This window comes from Callospermophilus lateralis, chromosome 19 (assembly GCF_048772815.1).
Source record: "Callospermophilus lateralis isolate mCalLat2 chromosome 19, mCalLat2.hap1, whole genome shotgun sequence".
NCBI lineage: Eukaryota > Metazoa > Chordata > Mammalia > Rodentia > Sciuridae > Callospermophilus > Callospermophilus lateralis.
In genome coordinates, this window is record NC_135323.1 from 36,161,617 (window position 1) to 36,179,791 (window position 18,175).

The 18,175-nt window shown below is 54.8% G+C and overlaps 1 protein-coding gene across 3 annotated transcripts; it reads right to left on the minus strand.

Moving 5' to 3' along the window:
• Positions 1–883: 883 nt before the first annotated feature.
• Znf316 (zinc finger protein 316) lies at positions 884–17,414 on the minus strand. 3 transcript variants are annotated; one of them, XM_076840583.1, is made up of 8 exons: positions 17,326–17,414; positions 16,726–16,779; positions 13,960–14,136; positions 13,268–13,659; positions 12,906–13,018; positions 12,004–12,130; positions 11,411–11,524; positions 884–4,807 (listed from the first exon to the last, which is right to left on the minus strand). In XM_076840583.1, exons 3-8 carry the CDS (start codon positions 13,971–13,973, stop codon positions 2,478–2,480), a joined length of 3,090 nt encoding a protein of 1,029 aa, XP_076696698.1. In that variant the 5' UTR covers positions 13,974–14,136; positions 16,726–16,779; positions 17,326–17,414; the 3' UTR covers positions 884–2,477. The 3 variants fall into 3 exon arrangements, with proteins under 3 accessions (XP_076696698.1, XP_076696699.1, XP_076696700.1); XM_076840584.1 differs by lacking the exon at positions 16,726–16,779; XM_076840585.1 differs by lacking the exon at positions 11,411–11,524.
• Positions 17,415–18,175: the final 761 nt, after the last annotated feature.

Consider the following 18,175-nt stretch of genomic DNA (forward strand, 5'->3'; position numbering starts at 1 on the left):
AATAAAACTCACTTCATAGCTTCTGTTTTTTCAAGTCCATAGGAAAAGTACAATCTGATCACTGGGATACTGTGTGGTGAGAACAAACAAGGAAGGTGTTTTGGGGACCTAAGGATACACCTAGCCTATGATAATGGAACCCTTGATAAACCTGGAAGGTGGAGTTGTGGCTGGAGGAAAGGCCCAGGCATGGGTCTGGACTACCAGGAAGGAGTCCTGGCCCCTTTCTTTGATCACTGGGAGGCTGTCCAAAACAACCGCAAACACAGTAATGCTCCATGATAGGTGTATGTATTACAAGTGTGTGGCTGTGTAGGGGAGCCCCAGCAAGACTTGCGTACAGGAAACACAGGGCCAAATTCATCTTGAGCAGATCCTCATGTGCCATCCTGGGACCAATTCTAGTTCTTAAAAGAAAACTAAAAAAATGTTTGCAGAAATAAGATGGGCCTGAGGCCTCATGAAGCATCCCTGATGGGCACCAAAGAGCAGCAACAGCACAGAGTCCAGGCAGAAAGCTCGTTTCTCCACTCTTTATTAAAGCTAGGTCTTCCTGCAGACAGCTCAGGCAGGGCAGAAGCAGCTGGGGCTCAGGAGGGATGGGCACAGTGCCAGGCCCTGGCCACTAGGGCAAGGTCAGAGACACCCCCAACCCCTACCTCCTCCAGCCTTTGACCCTTCCTGAGGCTCATGTCCCAGAAGATATGGGGAGAGAAGAAACCTGGAACAGAGAGGCCATTGCTTAGGTCCCTCCCTGGGACCCCTATCCTCCTCACCACCCCACCCCACCACCTCACTCCTGCCAGGCTAGTTCTTACCACCACCACCCAGGCCCTTTCCCACCCACCAACTACAACGCCTCCTACCCCACCCAGCCCCTAGCAGCCTGGCTGCTGGCTCTCAGCCCCTGAGGCCTGTCTACACTAAAACAGAAGGAACTAGGTCTAAGGGAATGCAGTCACTTTAAAAATCTCAGTTCTCTGGCCCCAATAACACTGGCCCAAAAAGCACAAAGGGAGGGGGCCTCACATGAGAAGTGCCTCAGCTGCTGCCCAGTGGTTTCCAACAGTCCAGTCTAGAGGGTGAGGCATCCACCAGGCGGGGGCCTTGCATAGTGGGGTACTTAGTTTATCACTGAGCTAGGGGCTCAGGTCCACACCCTGTGGGCAGCCACTGTGCAAGCCACCAAACCCTCAGTGCTTCCACTGACCCATCTGTGAAATGTGAATCTAGACAGAAACACTACTCGTTTCTAGTGTAGAATGACTGAAGCAAAGTTAAAGAGACATGTGAAGGTTGTAGGGCCCTAAGTATGGGACATGGGGAAGGTCCTTGGACCAATCTCAGTGCTTTAATATAAATGAGCACTGGGCTCAGAAGGGCAGGTCTCCATGTATCCCCCTGCTCCAGGAGATGTGGCAGCTAGGAGAATTGAAAGCCAGGACCCAGGTGTGTAAGAGCCTGAATGGGGTGTCCCAAGGATGTCTGAGTGTGCCATCTCCAGCTGCCAGAGGTGGGAGGACCAAAGGACTTATTTGGGAAACTGAGATCAAAACCCACCCAAGGCTAACGCTGGCTGATCTCAGTGATGGTGGAGTGAGGCAAGTGAACAACTTTAGAGAATAAGGCTTCAAACTCTCTGGGGACCCTGCGAATATCTATAACCCGTCAGCCCTGGCCACAAATTTGGTTTCTGGCTTTTTGTCCTCCCACATTCTTCAGGCCATACAAGAGACAGAAATAAATATCCACAGCCGACAGAATCAAAGCTTTTCCATTTCCTCCCTGGATTATTGAGGAACACCGTTCTTTGGAAACCTATAAGGCTTCCTTTTGTCACCCACGCAGTTCTTAAAACTTTCTGATACACACAAACCACTGAAAGGTCCCTGAATCTCCCACTAAGGAATGAAAGAAGTTCTCAGCTGAACCCACCAGAAGCCAGGACTTGACACTGACCCACCCCAGCAGCCGGATGCTCTTACCTCGACCAGCCCACCCTCCCCAACACAAGGGCTTCTCCGACCTCGATGTAAAACCCAGTTACAAACTCCTAAGTCACTTACCTGGGCCACCCAAATTGGAATCCCAGTAAAATAAATAGCCTCGCCCACCATCCCTACCGCCCTGCCTGGCAGCATAGACCCAGAGATGTTGCAGTCTTTGTCAGGGATGGTAGATCCCAGCCCTGGCCGCCTCCACTCGCTGCTGTGCTCTCTGGAGCGCGCCCCACACAGCCATTCGTGCTCCAGGGCAACGGCGCCCTCCTCTGGGGCCCGGCGGAAAGAAACCCGAGGCGGTGGGGCGGAAGGCGGTACACTCAGGGCTGAAGGAAGGCACCGCACTCAGGACTGGAACCCTCGGCCCCACTCCCAGGCCAGAGGAGTAAGGGGCAGGCCCGCAGCAGCCTGCGCCCGAGCCGCCCAGGGGAGGGGCCGGTGACCTAGAGGGTTGCACTTCCTGCTGCCTTGGGCCCCTCACATGATGCTTTCCTCATAGGTACCCGAGGGCCCCGCAAATGCAGTCGCAGGCTCCGAGCCGAAGCTCGTCCCACCAGCGAACTCCAGCAAGGTGCTACCGCGCTCCCCTGACCCGGAACTCGCATTAGCACTCAAGAGTCCCTTGGTGGGTGCCTCGGCCTTAGGTGCCGGGGCCGCCGCTGCTGCCTGCCCCGGCGCACCTGTCGCACCACGGTGCGTCTTCATGTGAGTAAGCAGGTGCGAGCTCTGCGAGAAGCGGCGGCCGCAGTTGGCACAGGCGTAGGGTCGCTCGCCTGTATGCGTGCGCTGGTGGGTCACGAGCACCGAGCGCTGTGAGAAGCGCTTGCCGCACTCGGGGCACGGGAAAGGCCGCTCGCCGGTGTGGCCACGCCGGTGCTTGGCCAGGTTGGAACGCTGTGCGAAGCCGCGGCCGCAGTCGGCGCAACGGAAGGGCTTCTCTCCTGTGTGCGTACGCCGGTGCCGCTTGAAGTCCGAGCTGTGGCCAAAGCCTTTGCCGCAGTCGGGGCAGCGGTGCGGCTTCTCCTCTGCGTGTGCCCACTGGTGCCGTGTCAGCGCTGCACTCTGCCCAAAGCGCCGACCGCACTCGCCGCACGCATAGGGTCGCTCGCCCGTGTGTGCTCGCCCATGCGCCGTCAGGTGAGCGCGGCGACTGAAGCCAGCACCACACACACCACACACAAAAGGTTTCTCGCCAGTGTGGCCACGCACATGCGCTGCAAGGTGTGAGCCGCGGGCAAAGCGCGCCCCGCACTCCGGGCATGGAAAGGGCCGCTCTCCTGTGTGCGTGCGCCGGTGACGCGCCAGATGCGAGCCATACACGAAACTCTTGCCGCAGTCAGCACAGCGGTGAGGCCGCTCGCCCGCGTGGTAGCGCTGGTGCTTGGCTAGCGCGGCACGGCGCCCGAACGTCTTGCCACAGTCCGAGCAGATCCACGGGCTCTCCTCCTCTGCCAACGCGGCGGGCACTGGCTCTGCCAGTAGCCCTCCAACCGCGGGCCCAAAGGCACGCAGTCCGCCACCACCGCCTCCACCACTGCCGCCACCAAAAGGGTCGCAGGCCAGCCCTGTGCCCTCCACCAGGGACAGCGGGCTTCCCAAAGGTCCCTGCAAGGGACGCCCGTCTGCCGGTAGCCGTTCTCCAAAGTTTGGGAGGCCAAGGATGGGAAAGCCATCAGGGTGGAGCCAAGACTTGGGGTGCACAGGAAAGTGGAAACCAAGTGGGTGCGAGGAAGGGCCTTCGCCCTCCCCCAGGCCATTGCCCATCTCCAGGAACCGCCTGTCTGGCTCGGGGTCTTTCTTGCTCTCCGGAGCAGGCGCCTCCGCTGTCGCCGCCACCTCCTCTCTGGCCTCCGCTTCAGGGTCTCCATCTGTTTCAACGGCCTCAGGCTCCTCAGGCCCCTCTGGCCCAGCTTCCTGCTCCTCGGGCCCCACTGTGGCAGCCACCTCACTGGACTCCTGTCGCAGGCCGTCACCACTGGGTTCAGTACAGCCTCCACCACGCCGATGGCGCTGAAAGTCGGCACGCAGGCGGAAAGCCTGGCCGCAGTCAGGGCAGCAGTGCGGCCTGTCGGCCGTGTGGACAGCCTGGTGCCGCGCGAGTGCAGAGCTCTGACTGAAGCTGCGACCGCAGTGTGGGCACGGGTAGGGCCGCTCGCCCGTGTGTGTGCGCTGGTGTGTCACCAGGTAAGAGCGGCGTCCGAAGCCTGCGCCACAGAAGGCGCATCGATAAGGCCGCTCGCCAGTGTGGATGCGCCGGTGCGTCACCAAGTGCGACTTGTAAACAAAGCGCTTGCCACAGTCCGGGCAGGGGAAGGGCTTCTCGCCAGTGTGTGTGCGCTGATGGATGGCCAAGTGTGAGCGGTACACAAAGCCCTTGCCACACTCGTCGCAGCCAAAGGGCTTTACAGCCGCGTGGTAGCGCTGGTGCTTGGCCAGCCGCGACCGATGTGGGAATACTTTGCCACATACATCACAAGTGGTCTCAGGCCGCCCTGTGGGGGCAGCCACTGCAGTAGGGAACGACCAGGGAGCCAGAAGGTTCGCGCCTGGCTCCCGGCCAGGTAGGAAGGGCTTTGCTTCACATTCCTCCGCCAGGACCCCGAGGCTGCCTGGGTCTGGCCCCCACTCCTCTGGAGTCTGGGCTGAATCCGAGTCGTCAGGGCCCCACGTCCCAGGGACATCCCCCACGCCATAGGCCGCGGACCATAGCCCTGGTGGCTCGTTCTCCTCCTCCGCCATCTCTGCCAGGAAGTCCTCATCATCTTCCTCCTCGTGGTCCTCTATATCGTCATTCCAGAACCAGGCTCCTGAAAGCGATAAAGTTAAACCAAAAATGAGAGGTAAGAGAATGTGACAGAGCATCTGCCCTCAGAAATCATGGCCTCCAAGGGACTCCAAGTTTTTCAGACATGGGGCTTCCCTCTAGTCGTGGACAGGCATCTCCACTCACCCAAGTGAGAGATTATTCTTGCCCCACCAGAGGCAATAAAACCACACATACAGTTGGGGACTTTCTGGATGTGGGGCATCCCATGTGGGGATCCCTCCCAGAAAGGTCAGAGTTCCACCTCTGGAGCAACGTCCAGGGCTTGCCACCCTATGAAGGACCTGAGACTGCAAAGTGGTGAGCTTGTTTGCAGGTTCTTTTGAGTCCCAAGGCTAAGCCCATAATGGATCCTGTTCCCAAAAAAGAGGAGACACGGATTGTTTTCCAAGCCAGCCCCCTCCCTAGCCGGTTTAGCAGAGGGCAGTGCAACTTGGAGGTTTCAGCACCCTCAGTGTGCTCAGAACCTACTTTATAGGCACCTAAGGTTTGCTCAGCATCCCTCCCTCTCCCACAGCAGCCAGGGGGCTTCCCTCCCTCTCCCAAAGCAGAACCTGTTGCACACAGGTTCTTGAATCCCTTTCCCCTTTAGAACCCATCTTACCCTGTGAGCCACCCTTCTTCAGCTTGGGTTTCCTGAAATGCTATGCATTTGGGAAACCCCAAGCCTACTGGGACTATGGGCACACTGTGAGCACCCCAAGAGTTTCAGCTACTTGTCCTTCCTTTACAGAGCTGCACCCCAACCGTTCCCTTCCACCCTTCTAGAGTCAAGTCTGTAGTCTCCTTTTTATGAAATCAGTGCTGGAAGCCTGCCACCATGATGTACAGGGGGAACTTGTGTATGTATCAGCATTAATTCACACTAGAGACATACAGGAAACTGCCTGGCCTGTGGCAGTGCCAGGTGTTCAGAGCAACTGCATACCTGCTCTCCTGTACACTGTACTGTGCCCTTCAGATCCCAGCTACTGGAAGATTCAAGCTTCAATAGCCAGGGCCTAAGAAACTCATTACAGCCCACTTGGGTCTACAGCTAAGACTCTGGCCCATTTTAGCTGTCACCTGGCTGGGGGAGCCTGGACTGCTAAGTGTACCCTTGAGATGGTCAGAGCCTATGGATTCTCAGAAGCCTAGGCTGGCTCCCTCACATCAAATGCTACATCCTGCCAGGTCCTTGTTCTGTATGACATTCTCTATGGTGACCTACAGTCTCATGGGAAAGCACAGCACACTACCAGGTGCAGTGAAGCCAGAGACTGGCACAGGCCTGACTGCAGTTGGCGGGGGGGGGGGGGGAAGCAAACATGGATCATACAAGGGACAAGAAAATGGGTTATTTTATTTTCCATACTAATTTTTCTACAGTTAGTAATACTGTGCTATTGTAGTAAACATAAGCTTTAAAAGTTTATCATTAGCCTGAGTTCACACTAACTGCCACTTATACCCACTGAATGACAAGTGTGTCCTGTATGGCAAAAAAAAAAAAAAAAGTCCGTTCCTTTTCACTGGGTGCTCTTCTTTGGCAGCAACTCTTCCCCAAATCTGAGAAGGCTGGAGCACACACACCTTAGGGCAGGGATGAGCTGCTGGAGGACAGGCAATCTGGGCCGGTCAGATCAAAAGCCTTTTCCCTTTGGCTCTGATAAGAGTCTTGAGTAGTTTCTAATTAGAGCCCCCTAACAGGGAAAATTCACACTTGAACAAATACAATTTCTTGGCAGATTTCTGCATGGATTAGTCCACCATCAGAACCTACTGAGGATCAATGACCTGTTGCTTCATTAATAAGCCTCAAAGAGCTGGACACCAGGGCCAGCGAGAACCACCTCACTGCCAGGAACAGGGAGGGTTCTCTAATAGCACCTTTCCCCAGAGTCCAAGAGCAAGAGGAATGCCTGCTGGTCCAGGAAGATGAGCCCCTACCCACCCACCCCACCTGGCTCTGTAGAGTGGACCAATCCTGACAGACACTTGGGGGAGCTCACCATTACCTCTGGAGCTGGCATGGGTACTTGTCCAACAGCAAGGACAAGTGGTGAGGTCATATCTAAACACTCAGCAAGGTGTTGCAGGCCACCACTACACTCAGTGAGTAGGGGGAAGGGCATCTGAATCCCAGGAAAGTTGAAGCTGGTTGCACCGGAGATCTCAGGAAGTATCAGGCCATTGGGAGGGAACCTGGGGAATCCCGAGATTAGCAGACCCCAAGACCAGGCTCTGTTCTCTTTACTTTCTGCTGTTAAAGTGGCATAAGGTCTAGAGGTTTTTGGCCCTGGAATGGGGAAGTCCAGTGTAACAGTCACTCCAGGGACAGAGTTTGCAGGGTGTTTTCTAGCTTTAAGACCCAAAAGCTCTTTATAGATCCAGGTGAGGATTCATCAGCTCCACTTGTCAGACCCCAACAGGGGCAGACAAGTCACTCAAATAAAAAAGTATATGGGGTGTGTTCCTCAATAGCTGGAGGACAATGAGACAGGCAGTGATCCAACAATGACCCTGAGGATTGAGCATGGCTACTTCATCCAGAACTACAGGAGAGAGTAGAGAAGCTCTGTGGATTGGAGCTGGCACTTCACCTTCTTGCACCTAACACCTGCTCTGACCTTGGGTGATAATTAGCTAGGCCTCTGGGAAGAGCCTGAAGGACCACAGGAGTTAAACATAAAATGCACCAGCAGATCAGGGATCAAAGTCAGCTATCTAGGAAGGGAGAACCTACCAGAGCTTGGCCACAAGGACACTTTCATAATCTATGTCAAACACAGTGAAAACAGGTTTCTGGCCTACCAGGAAGTATTAGGTGACAGGAGCTGGGGCAGGCAATCTAAAGAAGGCCCCTTCACAGGTGGATGTCAAGAGAATGAATGAAAAACCCCAGGACTGTGGGTTGTCACCATCATTTCTCCCACCTTCCTCCTAGCATCTAGTCACGGATGCTTTCTAAAAAGTCCTGCTGGAGCCGGGCATGGTGGTGCTCGCCTGTGATCCCAGCAGCTTAAGGGGCTCAGCAACTCAGTGAGAGCCTGTCTCTAAGTAAAATACAAAAAAGGGCTGGGGATGTGGCTTAGTGGTTGAGCACCCCCAAGATGAACTCCCCTCCCCGCTAAAAAAAGTCCTGTTGGACAATGTTAGGCTCCCCTTCAAAGCTGAACACATTGGGTTCTTACAGATCTTAGCATTGTCTCACCACTTCATGCTCCATGGCAGGTCTTCTCCTATAGGTTGATGCCCCTTTACCACATCTCCCCTGCTGTCTCTTGAGGGGCAGCCAAGGGAACCAGCTCTGCTGGGGTCCCAAACCCATTTGTACGTGGGACCTGGGGCAAGTCATTTAACTTCAGTTTCCTCATCTGTAATCTCATTTTGAGGTAATGCTGCAAGGGTTAAAAAAGTAAACAGCTATAAAGTACATGTAGCCATGCTACATAGGCATTACAACTGGACACAGGTGCCACCCCTGCCATGTGTCATTGTTGATTCTCCAATGCTTCCCCCTTGCTGTTTATTCTTTGTCTTCCCTGTTGTTGAGACTCTGTTCTCTCAAATATTGGGCTGTTAGGCTGTGTCCCTTTTCTACTGCCAGGCACACATAGCTACAGATCACTAGAAGGCTGGGCCCCATCTGTAACTCCAGACAGGTTACTAACTAGCCCTGTGCACCTGGGCAGGCAAGTTCTCCTCTCCAACAGGGCAAGGTGGCAAAGGGATAGGAGAGGCTCCAGGGCTGGGGTATGAGCTGTCTTGGAGCTACCCTGTCACTAGCACTTGGTACTCTGCAGGCCTGGAGACCTCTGAAGACAGTAAAGGTGATCCTGCACTTCATGAAGACCAAGGTTTACCCAGAACCCAGACAGCAGCAGGCTCCCTTGCTCTGCCCAGGCCCTGCACTAGCTGCAAGAAGCTGGCTCTCACGCTCTGATGTCTGGTGACCCAATGGCAGAAACCCCCAGACACCTCCAGGAAGTGCTCTGGGCACAGGGCAAGGAAATATGCCTCCAGCTGCTACAGAGGTAACTAAGGGACACTCAGAACACCCTAACACACTGGCCAGGAAACCTATCTCCTGGCCTAAGCTGGTCTGGCCTTGGGAAAAGGCAAAGCTTTGGGCTTCTGTCCTTCAGATTACCCTTCCCAAATTCCCTGAATAAGATCAGTACCTGGCTCTTGCTCACCCCCACCCCCACCCTGCAAAACTTTATCCAGACACAGAAACTCAAGCTGGGCTCAAGAGCCCCTGCCACTGTCAGAAGTAACACGAGGAACAAGGTACATGAGGATGAAATGCCCAGGTTGGTGGGCATCAGCAGCCTCCCCTCCTAGTTGGGGGAGGACATCAGAGACATCAGCCTCAGCCTAGCTCATCAGCTCAAGCTTGGGAAGGCAGCCAGGCTTCCAACTGGGATCTGTCCTCTTGGCCAGGGCGACAGGCCTGTGAGTAAGTGGTCTTCCTCTGATAGGCCATTCCTTGTCACTGGTGAGTGACCTGAGAAATGCCAGTGACTTCTATGGCCTCAATTCCTTCACAGATTATGTGTGGTTATGGTACCAAGGCCTGGCCCACCTCAAAACGATTTCAGAAAACAAAAGCACTCCCAGGTCAGGGGACAGGCCTACCTTCCTCTCACTACACCCTCCTATCCCCACCCCAGCAGAGTCTCCAGCACCTAGAAACCTGAACCAGCCCCTTGTTCCAGGCACTAAAAAGGCTGCCTCTTTGCCAGGGTGTCCCCGCACTCCTTTCCTTCCTCTAAACCAAGCCCATGGGTCTAGGGCAAGATAAGACCCAAGCTGCCTGGCTGGCAGTAAGAAAGGGGAGTTCAGTGATAGCCAAGGTCCCCTCTGGGGCATGGCTATGTGAAACCTAATGGACTGGCCTCTGAGGTCTCCTTAGGTGCTCACAGCTGTGTGAGCAGAACCCCCAGCAGCCTGGTGCCAGTCTCTGCCTGCTGTGGGTGAGGGAGGGGAACAGCTGTGCCTCTGTCTATTGGGGGCAGCCATATTCAGACTCCAGAACAGCTGGGCAGTATTTGCTGATCACTGGATTTTCTCACCTTAGTGTGTGTCTCTACCTCTTGCTGCCTTTTAAACTTCATCTCTGTCCTTTCCTGAGTAATGATTAAGCTGGTTCAATCCTGGGTCTTGTATTTCTCTTCTGTCCTTCACTTTCAGAAGAGGGGCAGAAGCCAGCTGCCAAGAGGGTGGGAGTCATCAGCTGGCCCTCCGGGACCCCCATGGTGCCAGGCTTGGTCTGGCTGGCATAGCACCTAGAGGCTGCTGGAAGCTGCCATCAATCTCACCACACCCATTCTGAATGCCATGGACACAGGTGGGTCAATGAGACACAGTGCCTGTTCTTACCAAGCACTGGACTAGAAATGAGGAAGCAAACCCTTCATCCCAGGGAAGCAGCACTGTTTTTTGCCAGAAGGAACCCTTCCAATTCTGAAGCCGAGGAAAGATCCCAAGAGGGTCCCAAGAACCTGGAGACTCAGTAGAAGGGTACCTGGCAGTGAAGGGGTACTGCAGACAGAGCCTGAGGCCTCACTACCTACCATGCTCTTGAAAAACCAATTTCCTTGTCTAAAGGGAGGCTGACAAGCCCTCCTTGTCCTGCACAGCCCAGAGCTGTCACAAAGATGACACTGCAAGTAAGGATGCTCTGATAAGGACATGTGTAATGTTACTACAGTGTGTTTTTCTGTATAACACCTGTTATGGCTGCTCCAGGTCTACTCAGAGCCTTTCCTGTGCTGACATACCCGCAGCTCAAGCCACAGATGCCCTTGGGGCAAAAGCCTCCACTGCACACTTTGAACACTGAAAGTGACTGTGATTCCACTGGACCTCAACACAACCAAGAGTTCCAATGCTCAGGTTGGAAACCATGGGTTTGGTTCATATTCTTTATTCTCCATATGAATAAAGGAGGGCTCAGAGAGTTGAAGGAATGGAGCCAGAGCTAGGTCCAAGGCCTCCAGAGAAACTTACCACCCCAAACGTCTTCTTTACATACTACTGCAAAATCTCTTCTCCAGAAGGCCCCAAGGTGCCCACCCAGAACAGAAGTCTGCCTAGGACTTTTGGCGGGACAGAGAAGGCTGAGGGGGACTTTTTTGCAGAAATGGTTAAATGGGTGGAGAAGCCAGAGGACTGATGAAAGTCTCAGCATTAGAAAGGCTGCACTAATATTCTGCTAGGCTCCTAGAACATAGCCTCAGCTCTGAGCCGAAGTCCTGACCACTGTCTTCAAGTACCAAAAGTAAAAAACATTAAAAATAACAATAATAATCCCAGGTTCCATGGTAGGGAGAGGGATCATTTTTAAGGTTCTCTAAGAACCTTCCAGCTATTGGGCTTCTGTGGAATTGAACCAAAAGGACCCAAGAGACAAGAGCAGAGCGTAGTACACAGTGAGTGCTCTATCTCCATGGAACCCACCCCACACTCCAGACAGTCAGCCCTAAAACTGTCAAAGGCAGCAGAGGAACCAGATACCAGGTCTGCAGAGACCTAAGGTAAAGACATCAGCTCTGAGCAGCTGTGTTGGCAGAAACCCCACAAAATTCCATCTCATACTCACCTGTGTAGACACCAGTGACGATATCTCCCTCCTCAGGGTGAGGGCTATCTGGGACCCAAGGTTCTTCCCCTTGTTCTAGGTGGAAGATCAGATCTGGCTTGGGGATTGGGTATCCTGCCCAGGAGAGAAACAGATGGCAGCTGCAGAGCAGCTGTTCCTATCCATGAACAGATCCTCTCCTTTCCTCCATCCTTTCCAAGACCAGCCCTCCCTACCTCACACTGCTCGAGGAGATTGTGCATCCCTCCATTCATACCCGGCCCTCACCAACCTACTCTCCTCCCACCAAGCCCTGGCCCATATACCTTCACCTGCAGGATGCCCTCACCTGCCTTCTCCCGTCAAAGCTTCTAGGGCCAAGAAGCACAGCGCCCAGAGCAGGATTGGCAGCTCCATAACACACAGCGCCCTGGCTCAGACACCCAACTGACCTCTACCAGAGGCCACAGTGGTCCCGAGGTTCCTGGGTGTAGGCTAGACCCAGCACCTCCCTGCTCCAAGACCCTGAGTCTCAAGAAGCACCCCCTCAGACAACTAAGCCCTTTGCAGTCACTGTAGGAGGCTGCCTATAAGGAACAAAAGGCCTTCCTTACCTAAGGACACCAAGATCCCATAGTTCTCCTGCATCACTTCCCGGTAGAGGCTCCGCTGGTCTGCATCCAGCCTCTCCCACTCCTCCAGAGAGAAGTACACAGCCACATCTTCAAAGGTCACCAGTCCCTGGAAAAAACAGCCCCAGACACTGCCCTGGTTAGAAGCTGAGGGAGCCCCCACACAGCCCACATGATAAAGTCAGAGAGAACATACTAAAGCCCTAAAACATGGATCTCAATGGGACATAGTCAGCATCCCATGCATTACTGGGTCTACAGATGCCCAGAAATACTAAAGGCTTTCAGGCTACACCCTGGCCCTGGAAGGTAGGGTCCTGATCCCATCTAGAGACCAGGGACTTGGGTTCAGAGAGGGTGGAGGATCCAGCTCACAGGGTACAAAAACAAGACTCACATCAAGGTGAGGAGACAACAAGCCCTGTAGCCCCTATTCACAAGCAAATTCTGTGGCAACATCAACAGTGTGAAGGTCCACTCTTGAGCAGACAATTGGCACCAACTAAACTATGTGGGCACCAGTGATTGATCTCACTGGGCAGCAGGAAAGCAGACCCTCAGTAGGAGACAGGTACTCCAGGTAAAGGGAGCTATCTGACTTTGGGGAACAGCCAGGCCTCTGAAGTCACCATGCACAGTGCAGGTAAGCGAATGCCTACTGAAACATTCAGGACAACCCAGCAGCCTAGAAAGGGCCATACCCTAGGAAAGCAGAACCATATCCCCTGGGCCTGAGACCTGCAGCCCTATCCTGGCTAGAGCCTGGGCCCTACCTGAGGATCCCACTGCCACTGCTCCGAGGTCTTCAGGACTTAACGTGTAAAGCCCGCCTGAGGAAACCCTGCCCAGGTTACCCAAGTTCCAGGTGAGTGAGAGAAGCTCACCTGAGACCCAGCTGTAAGAAAATCATCCTCATCTTCTTCTTCCTCCTCCTCCTCCTCTTCCTCTTCTTCCTCCAGATCCTCATCCTGAGCAGTAACCTGGGAAGCCTGCAGGGCTGTGGGGAAAACTTCTTAGGGGTCAGCTGTCCATGAACACCTAGTCTGGTCACTCAGTCAACTGCTGCCCAGTCAGCAAGCAAGGCTAGAGCTCCTAGCTACTCCCACATTTCAAAACCTAGCCCCTGCCACTCCAGCTCCAGCTCTACCCTAGGGGGCCCCAGAGCACTCTCTGGCACGGCCAAATCCCTGGCATGGCCCACACCAGCCCTTTTCACTTCCACCCCCAAGGATTGACTTTTTCTTACCCTCTTCCTGAAGAACTGGGGACTTGGCATCACCACCATGGCTAAGACACTCAGGGGTCCCCAACCCCGGACTCTGCTCCTCTGCCATCACCTCCTCCGTGTCATTATCATCATCATCTTCTTCCTCCAACTCTGCCTCCACCTCCACCTCTGCCACCTCCTGCACCTGCTCCTCCTCCACCACCTCTGCCATGTCCTCCTCTTCTTCCTCTTCCACTACTATTTCTTTCTCCTCCTCCTCCTCCACCTCTTTCCCCTTTTCTTCTTCCTCTTCCTCCTCCTGGTCAAAATCACACTCTGACCCATCCTCTACCCTCTCCAGCTGGGTAGCTGGGGAATCTGGAGTTGTATGAAGAGCTGCCATCTTCCCTGGGAGCAAGTCTTCACGCAGCCTGAAATAAAGACAGGAGACGTAGGTGAAGTCACTAGAGCTGAGGGAGAATCGGGGCTCTACCTACCATCTTATGCTGAGCAACCAGCACATTCTGCACCCAGAAAGGCTGCCTGAATAGCCCCTGAAACATGGCCTCCACTTTCTCACCATTTGGTATGAGCTACTACCAGTTTTGGAGTGAGTCAAGTATTTATCCCAAATCTTTATCCTCAAGGATGAGAAGCATTGAATCCAGGCAACACAGCCCAAGGGTGGTCTACAAGAAACAGCCCATCTGATACAGAGAACAGATACTTACCCAGTCTTCAGCATACATGAACCAGGCCAGCAGAGAATGTCAGAGGCGGGGACCAAGCACAAGCAGATTGTGGACACTTGGGGACTCAATGGGTGGGAGGAGAGGATGAGGAATTCACTGGCCTCTTCAGGTGAAAGGTGAGATCAGCAGCGAGAAGCCAGCAGTTCAGACTCTGTCCTGTTGTGGGAGATAAAGGGCCATGAGTAGGCATTGCCCTCTCCTTTGTCCTTTCCTCTCACTAGGCATTTGAGAAAGGTTAAGTGGGACATGGAGTTAGGCTCATCAGTGGGCCAGCACAGGCAATACAAAATGTTCTGTGACCCCCTATTCTTTAAGCTTAGGTGTCACAAAATCTTAAGGAATAAAATGCCAAAACCCCAGAGGCCAAGATTCTGCTTTCCCACAGATGTCATAGGTGGGTTTGCTCAGGGAGATGGGAATTTGGGAGACCTGGGACCATTCCTCCTTTACAGTTGCACATTCACCAGGTCAGGACAGTCACAGTTTGGATAAATTGGTTTCTGTGGCTCCTTTTAGGGTATGAACCTGAGACTGGGTCTGTCACTCAGCACCTGCCTCATCAGTTTCTGAGATCTGAACAGGGCCATTTTCAAAGCAACCTAGTCCAACCCAGAATCCTGAGGGGGATGAAGGCATGAGTCCCAGAAAGATCCCAAAATATCAGGCCATGTGGCCACACTAGACATTGGGTCCACCCCAGCTCATCCAGCTCTACCACAGAACACCTAAACCACACTGTGTAAAATTGCCCAGAGTCATGAGAACACTGTTCCATAGACACACATGGGAAAACAGCTCAGAGACTGACTCTTACTCCACATCCTTTCCCATTTATTCCAGCAGCATCTATTCATTTTCCAAACTGCTTTGAACAGCTGTTTTAAAACCTGTAGTTCAATGGCCACAGTATCTATGCAGGTCTGCTGAAGTCTGGGGGCTGAGTCCCCTAGCATCCAAAGACCATCTCTCTCCTGATGGTTTACTCCCTCTTCACTGGTTCCCCCACACTAGATTCAAAATCTCTACCCCCACCCTCCCAGGTCTCAGAACTAGACACTGGAGGGCCAGTCCAGCGTCCTGCTTTTCCTAGAACCCAGCCCTCATCTCTTTGGCTCCCTGGTGTTGAAAGTTGCCTAAAACATAGGACCACATGTGCACATCTTGCACTGGTGGGCGCTCACACTGAGAACACTCAGCAGTGGTTTCCCAAATGCCATCCACCTCACACCCAGAGAGGGCTTTTCTCACTTAGGTCTCAGGTGGTAAAATCAAGCTAAGTATATAAGCACCAGCACAGCATCTCCTACCAGATCACCACCTGGAGCAACAACTTCAGACTCCTCCAGGCCAGGTCAGTATATATGGAGACTCAACAAAAGAAGAGAGCCTGTGGCTTGGGAATACACAGGTCCCACACTCACCACCTCAGGACCTTTACATGTGCCACCCTCTTTTCTTACAACTCTCTTCCCCCTTCTCTGATGATCTTCTACCCTGGGCCACTGTTGAGCACAGTTGTTCTTGTCCTTGGCAGCATCCACATTTTCTTTACTTGAGAGCAGTCAACTGAGGAACAGCAGGAGCTCCCTTTGCTCCTCTCTGAATCCCACCATTCTAGACAGAATAAGCACTCCAGTATTTACTGAGGAAGTGACCCCAAAATCTATCATTAATGTGATAAAACAGAATTTTTAAAGCTCGGTGTTTGAGCTTACTGTCGTGTTCCAGAACAGGTTAACCACACTGGGGGAGGGGAGGTTCTCTGAGACAGAACACACCCCAGAAGCAGCAGAGTCTCTGCCTACAAAGAGGATAGCAGGTAAAGTTCCTTCTCCCATGAAGTCCATCCACTGGTGACCAGAGGAGAGAGAAATCCAACTCTTGCAGAGGTCTAGGGACCCTGAGCAGACAAGCCTGGTGCCCAGCAGAGTCAGACACCCCTTGTGCCCTGACCCAGGATTCAGAATAGAGTGGAACTCAGGGGTGGGTCAGTTTACGCTTCTGCAGCTCCGCCCTGGTTGCTCCCTGTCTCCTCAGACCCACACTCTCACCTCCTCCTCCAGCCCACCAGCCCTCTGGAAACTCATTTTGCTCACTTCTCCTTGACCTCTGATCCCAGGTCAGAAGCCACAAAGGTCAGATAAAAAGCTTCATTTCTTGGTCACTCAATTCCACTAGGGCCCTGCACCCTAGGATATGTTGCCATAGACTTTTAGAATTGGGGGTGATGCCTCCTGCAAGGAGGAGAAAAGTTTGAAAACTGTTAAAAAAAAAAAAAAAACTCCACAAAAGTCCAAGAGCCAAGGAAATCCACGTGTGGGAGATGCATGGTGCACTTGTACTAGTCAACCTCTTTCCCTCTGGGTAGCCACACTGATGTTGGGGCCCGTATCAGGAAGATGGCTGCCACCAACCTCATCGTCTGTCCATGGATTTTAGCAACCCCCACCTCCTTGCTCCTGGTGCAGGTGTATACATGGGGACCATCCCAGGCCCCTGGCCAAGCCAGCCAGTTCCCCAGACCTACCAATACTTGTTGGGCCAAACCAAGTGCCAATGTTACTCTACACAGGAAGAGGTAGGGGGCTGGTCCTCTGGGTACCTATACCTCCCCTTCCCCCAGTTCATCTTGACTTCCACCAAAAGCCAGCCCCACTCCCACTTCTGTGGCCACAGGGACACCCCAGATTCCATCCAATACCCTCCCACACCTACCCACCCTCTGGAATGAGGTCCCCTACCCACCTACTGGCAACAGAAGACTTAGCATAGCAGCCGAGCGGGCCTCCATTTGCAGATCTGGGAAAGATCAGAGTCGCCCGCCCCCCCAAGGTCACAAAGCAGGCTGGGGCACCAGAACAAGTTGCTTCCAACCCCGCCCTCCAGGGGGCTAATCGGACCTACATCTCCCGAAGAAGCCATTCCTATGACAGCCCCTCCTGGATGGGTGTGTCCCCGGGGGCGGGGGCGGCCGCGGCCCAGCCTTCGCCACCACAGCGGAGGAGGCGTGGATACCTCTTGTGGTGCCGCGCGTGTCCTCCCCAGCCCGCCCCCTCCGTGGTGCCTGCCTGGACCTGCCCTGGGGGTCGGGGCCCGCCCGTGACGCGCAGGCCCGGGCGAGGGTCCGCGGGCCTCGCGGGGCGTGGGCGCTGCAGAGGAAGGTCGGTCGCGCGGCTGCAGCTGCGGCCCCGCCAGGCCCTGGCCCCGAGCGCCGCGGCCGCCCCACGGCCCCGCCAGGCCTCTAGCGCCGGGCTTCGAGAGAGGGCGGCCCGCCCCTTGCCGCCCCCAGCACGAGCCGACCAGCCCGCGCCGCCCGCGCCACGGCCGCCCGCGAGACCCACTCACCGCGCGCCGGGCCGGCCGAGCCGCGGGCCGGTCGCGGGGCCGGGGCCTGCGGGCCGCCGGGGCCGCTCTACACAAAGTGACGGCCGCGAGCTGCGCGGCGGCGGCGGCGGCGGCGGCGGCGCGTGGGCACCGGAAGTGCCGCCCGCCGGCCCCGCCCCGTCCGTGCCCACGGGGGAGGCACTTCCGGTCACGCGGAGCTCTCCAGCGCGCGGTGGGGGATCCTGAGGAGCCCGTGCTTCTCTGCTCTGCCCGGGCGCGGGGGCATTGCGCTCTTCGAAGGGTCCCGGGCACCCACGACTCCGCCAGCGCGAAACCCCAATGCCACCCCTGGGTACGCCCACGAGGTCCAGCTCTCCGAGCATCCTCTGCGCGTCCAACCCGGCCAGCCTCATCCATCCAATATCCAGGGAGCTCCTGCTGGGTGCCCGGACCCGCGCTGGGCCCGTCCCACAAGTCCAGGGGACCCTTCCGGGACTCCGCGATTGGGAAGGACTCCTGTGGGGCCGTCGGGTTGGCGTGCGTGTTGCTAGACCCTGACAAAGGCAGAGATAGTCGATCTCTTGAGCGATGGAAGAGCAGGACTGGAACAGGTGGACCAGGTGCCCACAGGTCCATTACACCTCCTTCCTAGGCCACTAGTGTCAGTGTGAAGGGCTGTGGGTCAGGGACTAAGGGGTCCAATGAATCGTGGCATCAGTATGCAGGAAGCTCCTGGGATTGCAGAGGCTACACTTGAAGGAACATGTGGTCAGGACCATGGGAAATAGAGGGCAGCCGACGAGGAGGCCGAAGTCATAGGTGTGGGGATCCCAAAACCTGGATTCAGCAAGCATTTCACTCCATCCCAAAA